A 17,448-nucleotide genomic window follows, 5' to 3' on the forward strand; every position below is an offset into this window, starting at 1 on the left:
GGGGGGGGGTGCATGAAGGATTTTAGAGTGTAATCAGTAACATCGTCAGCTCATGTTTACCATGGAGCCTGACCTGCATGTCAGCAAATGACTGGAGCTATCAATCAGAGAGAGAAAGCAATTTAAAAAGGATGCAGTAGAAAATTTGCTAAGCAGAAAACCCGGGGATGCCCAGATGGGAAATCACTGTATAAACAGATAAGCAGGCTATTTTTAATGCCAGTGTTTAATTCAATTCATCAATGCTGATATGTAAGTTTTGCATGTTTATGAATCCATCATTCTCATAGGCCTTTGACTTTCCACTGTATAAACAGTCAAATTTGAGCCATATTTTATTTCTAATAAATTCTGACAAGAATATCCAATTTGACATTTTAAGTGTAATTAATAGGGCTGGGCGCGTTAACGCATTAATTAATTAACAATTATTTTATCGCAAATTAACGCAGTGTTTTTAAAATTATTATTATTTTGAAAGTCCATTGCTCACTGGCTCTGAATACACATACAGTCAAACCATGGGTCTCAGGATGGCGGGGCGGGGGGTGTTGATCAGCCTGAAAATCATCCACCCAAACAAGCAGCGGAGGGAGGCTTCAGCAGACTATGCTGTCCTCTGTTTTCCATATTGTCCCACCAGCGATACGTTATCACGGCAGCAGGTGAGCCGCTTGCTCAAACAACCCAAACCAACATCTGCACCCTGTGTGTTCAATGTTGCTTTAACGTTACCTGGTCCGTGCTTGTAAACTATCCACCACGACTTGTAACGTCATTTCAAGTTTTTAACCAAGTGAAGACTGTGCGAGTGAACACGTGCACATAAGACGACCGCTACACCCCCGCCATCGTCCATCCCGATGTTTGAATGTAGACATCGTCCCAACCCTACTGAACATAGTATATCTGCTGCTCCCTCTAAAACCTGTTCAGAAAAAAATATATAAGAAAACTGGATTCTCATGGTAACTTGTTTTAACAAGCTAGATAAAAGGTAATGCCCTAGCAGTGGCAAATAGCTTTGGTTTAATTTGATTACATTAATGTTTAGGTTATAGGTATAGGTTTAGGTAATATTTTATTGCTGCTGTGTAAAGGGAATACTGCTGGTAAAAAGCACATTATTTGTTTAAAGTGTTTGCAAACCACATGTACACTTTTGTGTATATAGCAGTACATTTAAATTACGAGTGCGCAATACACTATTTAAGAATTCATTATTCAATGTCGCGCGTAACAATGCGATTAATCGCGAGAAAATCATGCGATTAATCGTGATTAAAATTTTAATTGTTGCCCAGCACTAGTAATTAACTATTTACAGTGTACAGTGCTGTACAGTAAATAGGCCCAGTCATTTGAATGGCTCAATAGCAACTTGAAGAGACAGGCTTTCATTGGATCAATAACCTTCTAAAACCTTACTCAAAAACAAGCATAATTATCTGTTTTAGTCCAGGGGGACTGTGTGTGCTGCTGACCAAATACATAAAAAAAGACAAGAGATAAAGAGTTAATGGTGACCAAAAATGTATCTGTCTGTACAATATATACAGTCTTGCTTTGTTTCAGATCTGTTTTGACTTAAAAAAAATACATACAGGGTATGTTTGTTGAATGAGAAAAGAAAAGATGTCAATAGAACTTACCAGTGGCTCTTCAAGGATAAATCCCAGCTTCTCAGAAATATCAAACATATCAAAGTCTGCCTGCAGTGTTTTTTTGCACTTAGTCTCCATATGTTCTGCCTTGTACTCTACTGCAGTAGTTTGGCTATGAGAGGAGAATCGCTCTGTGCGTCTGACACACAGATATTAATTGTTGAACTTGTTCTGAGCCTGCTTTTACTACCTCTGTCACATCCCCTTTTCACACTCTCAACAGCAGCCAATCAGGTTTCTTGTGCTCCAATGTCAGGAGTTCACAGAGCAAAGCAGACATTCTCTGTTTTGTACATGAAGCAATAACAAAATATTTAGATATTATGTTTATATCAAGTTTACATGACTTAACCTTAAATATATTATTATATTTGAGCCAATTATTGAGACTAATAGGAAAAGATTTAATAATGCACATAACTGTTGTGTCCAAACTCAAGGTACTGCAATTAACTATTGAAAAAAAAACTGCTTATGTTGATTCCTCACCACTGTAAAACATTTTGACTTTCAAATGTGTTTATGTAATCAGAAAGAAAAGTCTTTGTGGATAATGGTTTCGAATTTGCCTCACCTGCCTTCTACATATGCACACATCTTTATGTTGTTGCTCTGCAACATAAATACTTGACAAACCAACTTTGTTTTCATATATTAAAGTTACATGTTGTCTTAATATTCAGATATTATTCATCAGTAGGGTTCTTAAAGTCCACAATAAGAGAGGGAGCTGTAGACACACTTTTTTGCAAACTTAACCCAAATACGTCATGGAGTTAAAATCGTCCTTCCACCTCATTAACTGATGGACTAACTTCCAAAAATCAAACTGTAATGTAATCTGTTTTATCTGAGTGTTGCTCTTGTAGCTGACAGCTGACAAGACAGAGGATGTTAGTTTGAGAAAGGTGTCTCAGACAATGTCACTCCTTATCCACAGCAAAACACCAAAAACTGTGAAATTTGCACAAATGGATAGTCTCAGCAATACAAAACTGTTTTATATTTTCCACAGATTTCTATGTCTTGGAGGGTTCCTGTGAGATGAGAAAAGATTGAGTGATTGTGTTTTATTTGATTATTTATTAAGGGTCTAACCACCAAAAGCTTCAAGCCATGTCTTCATCCGTTTCTGTTATATATTTGTCTATTTTTCTCCAGCACTCACATACAAAGACCAGCAGGGGTTTCAATCTAACGTTTCCAATCTATCTTTGTTGCTGATGAGCCTTTATTTGTTCATTCTTCTTTAAATCAAACAGCCTTTTCCATTTCCCCCCTTTTTCTTTAATTTGCCCTAAAATAATACTGGAAAATAAAACAATAAATTTAAGAGGTAATGTTGATTTACATTTGTAATGGTAGCTCGGACCAGTACTGTTGCGATCGATACATTGACATGTAATGCAGAGAAGACATATTACTTCAGTGTGAACAGTCTTCTGGTAATGACATACTTAATCATTCATTTAGTAGGCAGTATGCAGTATATATATGTAGTAGGCCGTATGTTAGTATGTGATTTCAAACACAGCTTAACTTACTTCTAATGCAAACCGACCATTTCCTACTGCTGCAGCTTCACATTAAAAGCATTTAACTGGTGAAACACTAGTTGACTTTTATTATGAAGTAGTTACGGAAATGCAGTGTCATCACTTTTATAATATCAGTTTCAAGGAAGAAATAGCACCATTAAAAAAAACTTACTGGAGGTCCTCGACTTTGTCGGTGACTGAGAAGGAAGGTGATTTGGTTTTCTCCTCCAGCAGTAAGGCCAGTGTGCTATACGGCTACTACTACAGAGGATGTAGCTTTTATAGTGAAAAGTATGGGCACTGGTATATGTAATATCTGTCCATTTATTCCAAAAGTTGTAAAGAAAGCAAGGGAAGTATATAATAAAGCCATAGATGGATAGATGGATGAACCTAGTTAAAGAGTAACAGCCCGGACAGGATGCTCTTAGTAGAGCAAACCTGTCTGCAGCGAGGCAGGAATCATATCATTGTTCAACACTAAATAAATAAAACCCAGTAATGAAGCATATTATGAAACATGGCGCTCACATTGAATTGCGTCTTGCTGATCCTAGTCTGTCTGCCTTATACGTCTCCAGACGAATTATTGACAGCTTGTTGTCCGTTGCGGCTGATGTGGTCAAAGGTTTTGGTCCTGAAGCCTTAACCACTACTTACAGGTTCTTGACTCAGCGTTTGCCACTGTTCAGTGTAGCAAACCTAAATTTAGTTATGCAATTTAACAAATTTATGAGAATTGATACCCAGTTATGAATTTTATTATTCATAAAATCAAACCAGATTCCTCGTTTCAGGGCACCACCGGAGTTGTTATAATCCTAGAGTCTCCGGACCTCTAGGTAGTTTTAATAATTATACAATTATTACTAGTGATCAGTTAGTTAATAATCGCTCAATTATCTTAAATCAGTCATTCAGTCTCACACACAGCTCTTGATTATATTACAGTGAATTTATTCTCTAACTAATGTGATAAGAAGATGGTTGGATACAGGGAACATAAACATTTGCTGAACAATGAGCCTGGAGGTTCGATTGTGGGAAGCATTTGACTCATACGGCATAGAAGAGCTAATGAAAGTAAACTAATGCTATGATTTTAGGAGTTCAAATGGACATATCTGATCACAGAACGTGTGTTAAGTGTTACTGCTTGTCGACAGCCTGCTTTTGGCCTGTTGCACGGGTCCCACGCTAGCTGCCGATCCTGGCTTTTTGCTAGGGATTCTCCGGGGTTCTCCGTGTCTGATTGAAAACGCCTCCTCCGTCTGGCAATTCGGCTGTTTTCAGGTTTCCTTCGTTGTAGCTGGCGAGACCACGTGGCTTGGTCTGACCTCGGTGAAGTTGGCTCGACGAAAAAGGCTTAAAATGGAACTTGGTCGTTCTTGAATTAGTCCAGTGTAAGTTAACGGACTGATAACTTTAACAAACAAAAGAAATAAAGAAAATAAAACAAACTGAAGGGCAGATCGATGTCGCGGCACTTCAGGTGTGTAGCTTCAGGCGAAACACAAGGCCTGTTTCGCTGGTCGACTCTGAGGGCGTTGCCTGGCGAGGCACGCCACACGTGTGCCGAAGCGTCCAGCGAGCAGAGCATAGTGGAAGAGAGTCAAGAGAAGAGCGCACGAGAGGTCGCGAGGTCGCGTGTCGCTCTTTTGTTGCCTGGGGCGTGGTTCCCCAGGGGGCGTCTCAGGTTTCCCAAGGGACTGCCTTTCTAAACTTAATGTCTAAAGAAAAGAAATCTATTTGCACGTATTATAATCAAATATTTTCCACAATCGAACCTCAATGGTCAAACGGTTGTACTGTTCTAAGCATTTGGTAACAGGAAACAATTGTCACATTATTGGTCATATATTTATACATTTAACGGCATTTCCAACGAAGGCATGTAATAGTTATTTCGTCCACTTGGGGGAGCTCAGGTTACATGAGGAAAGCTTGGATTACTCCAAGATAGTCTCTCCTTAGGAACCGGGGAATTTGTTGATTCATCCTTAAATTCAAGCTGGCGGTTAAGAGTATCGTAAAACATTCTTTTATCATCATTTCTAAAGGAATTTTGTAGGAAAGTATTATGAACAAGCATTGATTACACTAGATGAAGGAGTGTCTTGCTGAAAATAAAAACACTGCACAAGTAACTTTCTTTTCAGCACTAATATCAACAACGGATAGCAACAACAGTTAACATAACTACTCAAATAGAGGCAAACGTAATCAGGTAACTAAAGATTTAATTAAACTTAATTAAATGCTTTGAGTCTTTGGAGACTGCAGTCTTTGGCCATTCAAAGTTCGGCTGTCCTGGATTGTGTCACACCTAGGTGAGACAAGGAGTATCCCTTTGATGTGGTAATAAAACAAAGAATAAGGTCAGTTGCCACGGAAACATGTGTGGGGGGGCCAGTTTTGATAGGCTGTTCAGGGAGATGCCTATGGCTGGTTCGTGTCCCTTTGTCAGTTTAACAGTCCATCCCCGCGTTATCAGCTTCGGAATCAAAAAGGTGCCAGTTTTATGGTCAGGGATAGCACTTAGAGAAAGCAACTTTGACCCCTCCCCTTCTTCTCTGGGGAGGAGAAAGGAATTTAGAGTAGCTCCAAATTTATTCAATATAAAATGCACAAATCCACACCGTTGTTCACTACATCAAGATGGACGCTGGTGAAAGACCATCTGCCTTCCTCCAACAACTGCAGCGCTCTTTGAATTCTGTTGTCAAAAGAGGATGCATCCTAACAAGTGAAATAGAAAAACACCTCATTAAACAAGTCTGCTGTGGAAGCTGGGATAACAGTCATGACAAATTTACAACTTGAACAGAAGAAAGACATACCACATACTTTTCAAAGCTGACCACTAACTGTTCGTCAAAAATGCATCTACACAACAAGACAAGGGGTCATTTTCAACATTGTTTGATAGTGGACTACTATGAAATATTGCAGAGAGTAATGGAACAAGAAGGAGCAGCTACAGTGAGCCATTAAATGAAGCACTGCAGGCAACAGGCTGCTAACCTCCAACTTATCAGCGAGGTAACCCACTCTTTCTTGGTTGTCTGTCACTCATTGCAGTTTCATTGTTCAACATGGTTCACAACAGTCTCATCATTGTTCATAAATGTGTCTTGTGTTTCCCTCTGGATGTTTAGATATTTGCTTTCAGTTTGGATTTAGTAACTTCTCACTTGTTCATGTATGGATTACTTTGGTATTGCTTTTGGACTGCCTGACCCACATTATTTGTAAGTTTGACCCATTTGTGTTAATAAACCCCACTAAACTATAACTCTGTCTTGCTAGTGTCTGCATCTGGGCCCAAAACCTCTGTTTATGGTGCCTTTGTATCTGACTGAACTAGTTTCACTGCTGAATTCCAAACTTGTTTTTACATGTTTGTGTGTAGATTAAACAAACAGACTCAATTCCTTTATTAATGAGCTACAGATTTTGCCTGAGCAAAGTTAGCTGTTTCCCCCTGCTTTTAAGAACTAAACTATCCTAAGCTAATCACCTGCTGGTTCTAGCCTCATATTTAGAGTACAGATAAGAAGAAATATTGATCTTCTAATCTACTCTAAGGAAACGGAATAATTGTGCTTTCTAAAATGTTGAACTATTCATTCAAATCTTGTCTGCACCTACTGTACTCTTACAAGTACAAACTGTGGTGGATATTGTATATTTCCTTGTGAAAAAATAAACAAATAAAGAATGTTACAACAAACAGTTGCTGTTGGGCTATGTGGAGCAACAGAATTGTTTCAGATGAAGGACAGGTCACTACATCAAGTGTATTCAGTGAATCTGACAAAAAGGAACAGAGAAGGTAGAGCATTTATTGCTACCATACAGATAAGGAGTACTAGGAAGGAACGTCAGTAACCTTTAGCAAAACCCTTTCTCAGCCTTGAGACTATGTGGAAAAGAGAAAAACAAACTAATTTATCACGAGAATGGAATCCTCCCTATGCCCCATGCAACAAACTTACTCAGAAAAGTTACTTGAGTATGTAGCTCATTACTACCAACCTCTGCAAGGTAATTATTATTAATTTTGTTCTTACATAAACATTTTTTTAACAACTAAACTATATGAGAAGCATTTTATTTGATCAGCAGAGTTTCCCAAGTGCACCTGTTCCTGTAAATTGAATACACCTGCTATGGTGAAAAATGTTTTGGAAACATCCTTTAGTACTGTGAAGGAATATGTATAATATTTTAGTAGTGTAGGGGGTTAAATGGCATAAATTTTAATACTATAATAATGAATTTCTAAAAGTTAAATTCACCTTGGGGCACCACTCTTAAATAAGAGAAAATTGATAGCCAATTACCTAATTCAGTCTTATTAAGATATACTAAACTATTAATTTAAAATTCTGATTAATAATTCAATTAAAAACTATAACTATCGTCTGTGGTTGTGTTTTTGGCCAAATCAGAGGTTTATGTTTATGTGAGCTGTGTAACAGTGCCAAGTTAAAAGGAGTTATTTAACATGCAAAGACTGTATGTCTGTGTGAATCATAACATTTCTAACAACAATTTAGCGGTGTCTGAGAAGTATGATTATTTAATAATCTCACGTTAACAATGAAAGGATCACAACAATATGTTATAATGCCCAGTTACATTACCAGTCCATTGCGTTGTGCTGTGGTTTTTATTAATGAAGTGTCGTCAATGGGCAGAGGTCACAGGTCACTGACCACTCGTACCTGCAGCTGGGTCTGATCCCTTGCACTGCAACTCTGAAAAACTAATGTAACTAATGTTGTATGTAAATTTACTACAGAATGAAAGTGAACAAGTGAAAATTTTGATCTCAGTTACATTTGCTTGGGATTTTATAATCAACACAACAGCCCCCAATCCTCTTCCTCCCTGGCACTTTCACTGCTTTCTCTGTTTGAAATGCATGTATTATATGGACTCAAGCACATCTGCAGTAGCTCTGCAATCAAGGCCCAGTGGGGTATATTGAGATTCCAAGTGAAATTTGTAATGTTGATCAAGGCTGTGTACCAATTGTGCCAGTTTTCTTGTATTACAGATCAGTCCAAGCTCATTCCAAACAATGTTAAACATACCAACCCATTGTCTATATTTGGATGTTATGGGAAATATGTATTGCAGTGCTGATATTTAAATTTGTGTCCAAAGATGATGACATTTCAAAAACCTTTTAGATACCTCTAAAATATGAGATCATATCTATGGATACATTGTAGATCCTTCTTAAAATTACATTATAATCCATTATGCATTATGCATGAGTTGAGCTAATGTTATCATGCATAAAAAAAATACTGCAGGGTTTTTTTCCAATGGGTAAATCGGTGTCATACAGAGGCTGCTTTGTCCTCTGTCACTGGGACTTTTCTCTGGGATTTGATCAGGTTGGGAGTTTACCACATCTGAGCTGCTTTGTCAAAGGGCTGCATCACAGCAGCATTAGCAGAGCAATTGCCTGCCCCCACCTATCATGCAAGCCCTCAAGCCTCCCATGGTCAGCGTGCTTTACTGCCACTGCCAGCAATCTCTCAAACCATTTAACCCTCCAAAGCGGCAGGAGAAACGGACAGGAAGGAGAGAGGATCAGGAGGAATGAAAGCTGTGGTGCTCAAATTAATTTCAAGACCACTTACCAAGTCATCAGACACATGGGGCACAAAGGGACAGTAAATTTACTCTGCAAGGGAAGAAGTGGATAAATTGGTAAAAGGGACTTGAATTCAGGACAGCAATGTTAAAAGGTGAGAAAGGGGCATAGATAAAGCAGCAGTGTTTGAAGCTGAGGTTCATCTTGTAGATTTGGATACCATTTCAGTCACAATGGCATCCCTCATTTCTTTCTATTTCTTGCTCACTGTCTGCTACTCCCCAAATTGTTTTCTTTTCTTTCCCACATGCATGTTGTCTGGAGGCAAAAGAATGATGTCTAACTTGCCTTGCCTTGGGCACAAAATGTCAGGGGGCGCTGCAAGAGAAAGTTTACGACTCAGCACAAATCAACTCTGTCCAGCTGTGAGTTCAGACAGTAACGTAACTGGTAGGGTTTTGCAATATAAACATCTTAAAACTGAAGCGCAGCCTTGTTCTGTTTTGGACTGTGAGCTGCACTTTATCAGAGCTGATCAACGTGTGTGTGGATTTGTGATGAGTAGTGTTTTTGGTTGGTTTTGGTTTCATATGCAGCATGCAGTCCACACACTGTCCAACTGTTCATCAAACAGTCTAAAGGGGATAGTGTATATACCAGCAGATTAATAACATAATGCACAGCAGAGTATAGGCCAGATAGAATTAAAAATATTATGAATTCTCATTAAATGATGATGTTAGTCTTGTAATATTGTGATTTTTTTCTGGACATGTCAGAGAACGCAGTATGTGAGAGAGATTCTGAATGTGCAGAATGTTTTGTACATGAGCAGATTTGAATTAATTTATCATTGAGGTGAAAAGGTCCCACATATTTCCCCAAGAGGTTATTTCCCCAAACAGAGACTCAAAAGAGGAGGGAAGGCTAAGCATGTGTACTGACTCAGCAGGGATTTTATTAATTTAGAAAAGTTGATCTAAAGGAGAAACATATTTAAAAGCAATAGCTACAGAATACCTGAAAGCCTGACTGCATTATATTCTATTAAATTTTAATATTTTGAATTGTCACCTATATCCTGAATGAACCCACCTATGTCCTGAATACTGTGTTTCCCTTTATATAGATGACGATAACCCATAAATTGGTGCAGAAATATTCACCAGAATGCCGGAAATTTAGTATTTAATGCTTAAAATTTCCTGGGGTGGAACCCCAGACCCTCCACTTGATCCCCTTCACAGTTTAAACTAAACCAGTGCTCTTGCATATCAGGAAAATTACCCCATAAATTTACTACAATGAAAGAAAATAGTATCTGGGTTGACACACAGTTTATGGGGGACACATTCCCAGATCACAGGTTAGGTTTGGTCTTCCAATTTACTACGATGTGGAGGCTGATCACACTTCTTCATTATTGACCATGATTATTGACTTGGCTCTTCATCTATAATGCTAATAAAATAATGCTTGTGAGTTTGGCTGCTGAACTTTTTTAATAATTCCTCAGGATTGAGAAGTGATGACCTCAACCACTGTGGTGGACTTTTTATGATTGTTCATGGTGGGGCTCCAATACTGTCAGGGCCAGCCCTGCATCTACTGCATCTACTGATGGAAAGAGAAACAGAAAGAGAAATGCTTTCATTCTTTGTGCTCCTTTGAGTGTTAGTTGTGTTACACTATGTATAAAATTGGAATTAACAGGTACTGGAAAGTATTTAATATTTAAATGTGAGAATTAATCATAATTTTTAAACATAACCACTGTTTAATTAACAAAAAGATCGGTCTTAAAGGTCTGTGGCTTCTACATTTGATGTAGCAAGTTTTGCAAACTGTCTTTTAATTCAAAGAAATTCCCCAAACACTGTCATCCTGGCTTCAGGCAAGCTAAACATTGAAACTAGGGTTAAGGACTTGTCTAAATGTTCTCTATGAAATGTCTCAAATGATGCACCATCCAAGTTTCAAAATAAGCCTGTTTAAGTCTGACAGTCCTATCCCATGGGGACCTTTTTCAAATGTTGCCTGATTCCAGTTGTTATTTACCCAGTTGGACTAATAACAACGTCAATTTCACAGCAACTCACTCCTACACACTGCTCCACTTTATGGGTAGTGTCTAAAATAGTGCTGTGCAGTGCTCATTGGGCTCATTAACCAAAGCCTGGCTGATGCTTTTTGGACATACACAAGTTTTCTTGTTACTCATCAAACTCCAAAGCTGCTGTAATAATTGGCTAAGTTTTGAAGATCTTTGTATTTTTAGAAAGCCTATGAGAACCATCCCAACCTGAGATTTAGCACTCAACCTTTTCCGCATGTAGAGGAACTCTTAATTAGGGCTAAACTGGGTCAAATTAGGGTTTTGTTCAGACAAAGCATTATAGTTAAGATGTCAGAAATTCTCACCGTGGTGGAGTACACTCTAATAACTATTATGAACCATGTCACTCATATGCCTTTGTACAAGCGTTTATTTTTTTATAACTGCAGATCCTATATTTTTTGTTGTTATATAATTTCATATAATTACAGTTTAAAATGTGACTGAAATTTGTACAACATAAGTGAATAATGGGAAATGTCATATGAAGTACAATTCAAATTAGTCAAATGACAACAATCCCCCATCTTTACTGTTACTAATCCTGTCAAAATGTTATCGCATGGTAGATTATTTACAATTACAACCACTTGAAATTGAGATTTCAGAATGCACCTGCTGATGAAAATTCACCATCTTTCAACTGCTGTCTCTGGCTGACTTTTTAATGTTTCCAGTTGACTCATTTGAACACAAGATTTTTGAACGTTGGATGTGGTTGCTTATGATACTGATTCAACCCAGCAACCTGTAACATCACAAACTAATATGAATTCGTGATTTAATGATTTGCTCCTTGTTAGCCAAACATTGGATATACATTAGAGCAGAAAAACATTAATCTATTCCTCTCACTTTTGCTCACGTGCTTTGGTTTTGGAGAAGTCAAAAACTGACAGGTATCACACTAACTACAGCCACATGCACACCGCTTCAGGAGCTATGACTGGATATTCATTGTTTGGGGGAGAGGTTTAGCAAATGGTCAGTTCAGAATTTAATTATGCTAATGAGCCATTCGCTGAAATAAACAGAAAAACTTCCACTCCCTTTTTAATTATTTAAAGGAGAAAAAAACAGACTTAACGAACAAGAGCATTTCTGGATCTTGTTGTTTTCAGTGATGCACTACATAAATAATGTATACATTTTAAATATACTCTTTTTAAAATCATTTAAGGCTCTAGGCCAAGCATTCATTAAACATGAAGAATGTTATTGCATTATTCAAACCATATCAATAGGCTTAGATAATTTTGTTGTAAGACCTATAAAAATTGTTTTTATGCATGTAGTGTCTTGCTATCTCAGTTGTGAAAACTATGACTCTGTTGAACAATGACAGGTATGACAAATTCTGACAGCCGATTTATCAGTCTCCTTTGTAAGCCGCTCTGCCTAGTATATCTCCTGAAGATGTCAAAGAAAGACACGTACAGAATCGTTCTGCTCCTGGTCATGCCTCGAACATATGGGACATGTCAAGGGAGAAAGGAAACAAAGACTAAACGTTTTGGATAAAGAACACAGCCATTTATAAGTTCTCGTTGTCCAGAATGCACACACACACACACACACACACACACACACGCACACACACAGGCCCTGCTAAAACACCCTCTCCATTACTTTCAACATCCACTTGCTGACACCTTCCAAACAGGTAGAGCCAAGGGTGGGTCATTCATCAAAGCTAGAGGATCAGTTGGTATGTCGGTGTGTGAGAGGTCTGCACTACGAAGCGAGGCAACTGTCTTATCCAGGTAACATCAGGAGTGACATCGTGCGTTAACTTCTCAATTAACCCGTACTGTGAAAGGTGAGCAAATTATACCCAGGGTATGCTGTCTTGGCAATTTACGCTGCATCTCTAAACTGCTGTATGTACATGAATGGGTTATTATAAGTGTAGACCACACGAAGTCTGTACTCAGTGTAAATGATGAGAATTATTAATACACACCAGTTGTTGCCACACGTGCTTTCCACTGGGGTTGTAGCTGAAATGATTGTTAAAATAATGGTAAAACACAATAGCATTACATTAATACAGGTAGCCATAGGGAGCAGCTCTTAATTCATTTATGGGTCAATTTCTGAGATTTAGCCCATGTGTATAATTTCATTATGAATAATTTTCTCATATTTAGACTATTTTAAGTGTCCAAAAAATACAGAGAATACTTTCTGAGATGAAAGTGGCGAGGAAAAAAACAAAATTTAAGGCCTAAAGTAGTATTTGATTGTTGCTAAACGTTATTGCAAAGTGTTATTGGATAATCCACTGCAGGCATAATATGGTGGTATCTGTGGTGTGATGTTGCAGCCTTGCAAAGTAAACTGATGCAGTTCCTTGACAATCACAATTTTGAGTTCCTCTCATACATTTATGACATAAAGTCAGAGAAAATTTGAGTTTTTAACTTCATTGAAATTTACTTTAAGCTTAGAGTTTTTCTCTGATTATTATCTCTCCAATGGCTACCTCACTAACCATTTTCCTTATCATCCAATAAATTAAACTACGCTGACTTTGCTGAACCTCTCCTGTAAAAAAATGCACAAAAGGTTACTGAAAAGCCGGCAGGCTAGCCAACGGCAACATATGATGTAGGCTAAATGAAGCCAATGTAGCGTTTTCATTTAACAAGCGTGGATTAGTTCAGTGATAAAAATATTACTGTAACATTGCACTGGGAGTTTACCTGAGTTTCCAGCATTTTGTGTGACGTAGTCTCTTGTTAAGCACACGCTTGGAAAGATAGTAGTTGCAATCTGAAACCTCACTGCTAGAGGGCACCGAAAACTACACATGGCCTCTTTAAGTGGAAACTGTCACAGTTGGTCCTGTGACAGTTGGAGGTTGCTTCCTTTGTTTTCTTTTCCTGTGGTGTTCTGTGGGTGTGTCTTTCCCTTGGCAGGGAGCTGGTCGCCCGGCAAGGCTACACACCTGTTGCCAATCCTCATCTACACCTGGTCTTAATTATTTAATTATTACTTAATTATTATTCCTAGCCATAACTTGGTTGAGTACTTCAGGCCAGCTTGTTTCCTGAGCATTTAGTCTGTTTCTAGTGTGTCTCTGCCTGAACCCAGATTAATGTTTTTTGTTTATCTCCTTTTTCAAGTTGCCGTGTCCGGTGTCATTTGCCCTGCTTGGAGGATCTCTAGGAGAGCGGATTGCCCCTGCCCAGGACTGCCTGCCCCTGCTCACATCTCACCCACTACCATTTTGTACTAGTCCTTTGTGAATAAACTCTTTACTTTGACGGGCTTTTAGTGTTCTGTATCCGCACCCCGGTCCTCAGTCTTACTAAAACCTAACAGGAAACAAGTCTAAAATGATGTGCTTTTAAAAAGAGATTTAAAAGATGAAGACCTAAGTTGCTCACTGGTTTTTAGCTTCAGCCTCAGAACCCCTAACAAGGACCCACTGGAGGATAGAAGGCTGCATGCGGGTTCATCTGGAGTTAGAGGGTCAGTAACTAATCCCATATAGGCCTTAAAATTATAATCTTCAGGAAAGCACAATGCACACAGGATGAATTTAGGGTTATGCACTCTCCTGTTAGATTTTGAGGGTCATACTATTACATTTAAACCAAAGTGTCTAGAACTACTACACATTTTTAAATGGATAATCGGCAACATTGCTCAAGGGGGCACTGAGGCAAGTGCTGGTGAAAAGGTTAAATGTGTTTGTTTATATACTCCAATTGACAGTGCTATTAGCAGTGCCAGTGCATTGTTTTATCTAGAACGCTTACGCTGCATAAAGCTGGTAAATGTTGACCTTTGCATTATCAGTGTGCATCCTTTCTCAAAGAACCACTTGACTATGACAGTGTGATTGGACAAGGGTGTTCTACACTGGGCCAGTGCTACCTCCCAGATATACAGTATGTAAAAGGAGATTTGGTCTTTTCATGAATGTCTTCATTAATTTCTTGAATATTACTACAAAGTTAGAACTAGATAGACATGGTAGGAGTAATGTTAGGTTAAATGGTTAACCCTGCATTCTTTATTGCCACACTAAATTAAATAGGATTTATGTTGATTAATGGGTCTGAATATATATAATAGAAACAAATTACTATGTTAACTGTATGGTCATACAATATCTATGTATTTGTCAGTGGCTTGGCATGGAAGGTATCGCACAGTTGTGAATTTATGTACTGAGCATACAGAAAAAATTAATGACACAAGACACATCACACAACTATATACTGTTGTGCATCCCATGAACATCTTGCACCACACATCCTTAATCTTCACAACATTAATTTTAAAGTAATTTACATGTCCCATATTCAAACTAGTCTAGTTGAGGTTTTATACACTGATATGCTACAAGGAAAAGCTAGTCTGCCTTAATAAAAGAACATTGTGGTATTTATATTTCAATTTAGTACACATGAAGACAAGGCAGCTTCTGGCCATGTTGATGTCTTAGATGTTGACATCCAACCACATGCCACCTTTATCACAAAGATGAATAAAGGTGCCACTTTGTGATAAAGATGGCATGCTGCTGTTAGCATAAACAATGTACCCAACCAACATATTGCTTGGTAGCCTGCTAATGATAGTGTGAAAGCTCAAGGGGCTAAAATCTCTGCATGCAGACAAACTAAAAAAAAGCATCAAAATCATGTATAAATAATTCCTACAAGAAAACAATAAATGCTGGATTTTTCTTTAAAGGCTGTATGGGTACAAGTCCTGGACTTTTATAAATAACAAATGCATCTGGAGATGTCAGAGATGCTGTAACAGCTGATAAATGCAGACTTAACAGTTGCCCTTGAATAAATTCCCTGATGTGCTAACAGTTTTATTAATGCAACCAGAAGACACAGTGTAGCATTGATTTTAATCCAGTATGTGAAAAATAAGTTTCTTTCTCTGTGTGCTTCAAAAAATATTCTATCTAATGGCTGCTGGCTGTGATAAAGCAAAAATCACACAACAGGATTTTTGGCTGACTTTCAAAAACGCATACAGCTGCTGCAGCATAAACAGAACATAACGCAAAAGCACAGCAAAGGTTTCCATACAAAGAGAAATCAGAGTGAAACATCTCTGAATAAGCTGAACACGTAACATAAAAGGTTATCAATACTCTCACCTTGGGAATTATCTGTTTATCCAGATCGTTTTGATTTTATTTGCTTACACTTATAGTATAACTAGAGTAGAGTATAACTGTATATCTCCTGATTATAATGCACTCAATGTCATCTGGACTGTGGTGTTCAACACAGCACAAGATTACATCTGACGACAGCAATGCATCTTTCCAAATTTAGTGAAACCGTCACACATGATAATCCAGATTTGTTGACAGGTTTTGCTTTTCTACTAAATTGTGATGTTTCCTTATCTCAAATCAGATATACGAAAAGGTCACAACAAAAGTACTGTGAGCTACTTCACCTCGGCAAAAAAAAGGAAAACTATCTGGGTTGACAGATCGTTGGGAAATAAGCATACTTTCTCAGGGAAAGGTTATTGTGGTTTTAGGTGAACTATGCCTTTATATGCATTATTGATACAAAGAAGCAAGAGAAAAGACAGTGATTAAGTAACACAAGGAAAGGCACAAGAATAATTTTAATTAAAGATGGAGGACAAATTGAAAATTAATTTTAACAATCTCAGTCCTTTAACCCACATGTCCTATAGCCAATGATCAGTGTCATGCTTAGTGACCTGTAGGTATCATTTAATGGTCAAGCTGATCCTTAGTTTGTCTTTTGAGGAAACAAAAGCCTTGAGCTTGTTGGATGATGAAAGCTTGTTGTCTGGGATGACTGTTTGCCTATCAGCATTGGTCCCTGGAAGCCAGTTCTGACAAGTTTGACATGAAGCCTCCTGGAAGTGCACGGGGCTAGACACTGAAGTCTGTCTTTTCTGTCTTTTCCTGTGTTGCCAAACGGGTAACATTAATCAACACTAGCAGCTAGTGAAAGTGATCAAGGGAGAAAGTGTTACAAAGATTTGGTGAAATAATAGAAATTCCAGGTAGACATACATTCTCAAAGAAAGAGTGAATTAGCAATTGAAAAATAAAGACAACTATAAATACTAAATAATACAAGTTGTTCTTTCACTTGTAATTGGATCAGTGGCAGGTGAGAATACAGAACATGATTCTCATCTGCAAATCAATAACTCAAATTCATGCATGGAAGACGTGCAAGTTGATTCTTGCACCTCATGCAGTCCAAAGCACTTACATGAATTTATTCATACGTTCTGTGCTGACAGCAGGCTGTAAATAATCATTTGGCTCATACAAGTGGTGGAAGCATATTGTCTGAGGAATAGATTGCTGTCTGAGATTCCTCAGCTGTCCTTCTGTTTTAATTCCCAAACAAATGAGACATACGCAAGTTTTGACAGATTGTCTGTCATTCAGTATGTGATAGCTTTTGGTGTGGATGCCTGTGTGTGTGTGTGTGTGTGTGTGTGCGTGTGTGTGTGTGTGTGTGGGGGGGGGGGGGGGGG

The 17,448-nt window shown here is 38.1% G+C and overlaps 1 protein-coding gene and 1 long non-coding RNA gene across 2 annotated transcripts in view; one reads left to right on the forward strand and one right to left on the reverse strand.

The window, feature by feature from the left end:
• The window catches only part of LOC123984313 (indoleamine 2,3-dioxygenase 2-like), an 8,597-nt gene extending 6,784 nt beyond the window's left edge, over window positions 1-1,813 (reverse strand). The window contains exon 1 of the mRNA XM_046071132.1: window positions 1,653-1,813. Within this exon, the coding sequence (XP_045927088.1) occupies window positions 1,653-1,742 (90 nt within the window). The 5' untranslated portion in view covers window positions 1,743-1,813. The remainder of the gene's footprint in view (window positions 1-1,652) is intronic.
• Window positions 1,814-8,582: 6,769 nt separating this feature from the next.
• On the forward strand, window positions 8,583-14,201 carry LOC123984450. The gene is made up of 2 exons (XR_006828446.1): window positions 8,583-8,970; window positions 14,061-14,201. It is a non-coding gene; the product is annotated as an uncharacterized LOC123984450 (long non-coding RNA).
• Window positions 14,202-17,448: the final 3,247 nt, after the last annotated feature.

Source organism: Micropterus dolomieu, linkage group LG15 (genome assembly GCF_021292245.1).
Source record: "Micropterus dolomieu isolate WLL.071019.BEF.003 ecotype Adirondacks linkage group LG15, ASM2129224v1, whole genome shotgun sequence".
NCBI classification, from domain to species: Eukaryota; Metazoa; Chordata; class Actinopteri; order Centrarchiformes; family Centrarchidae; genus Micropterus; species Micropterus dolomieu.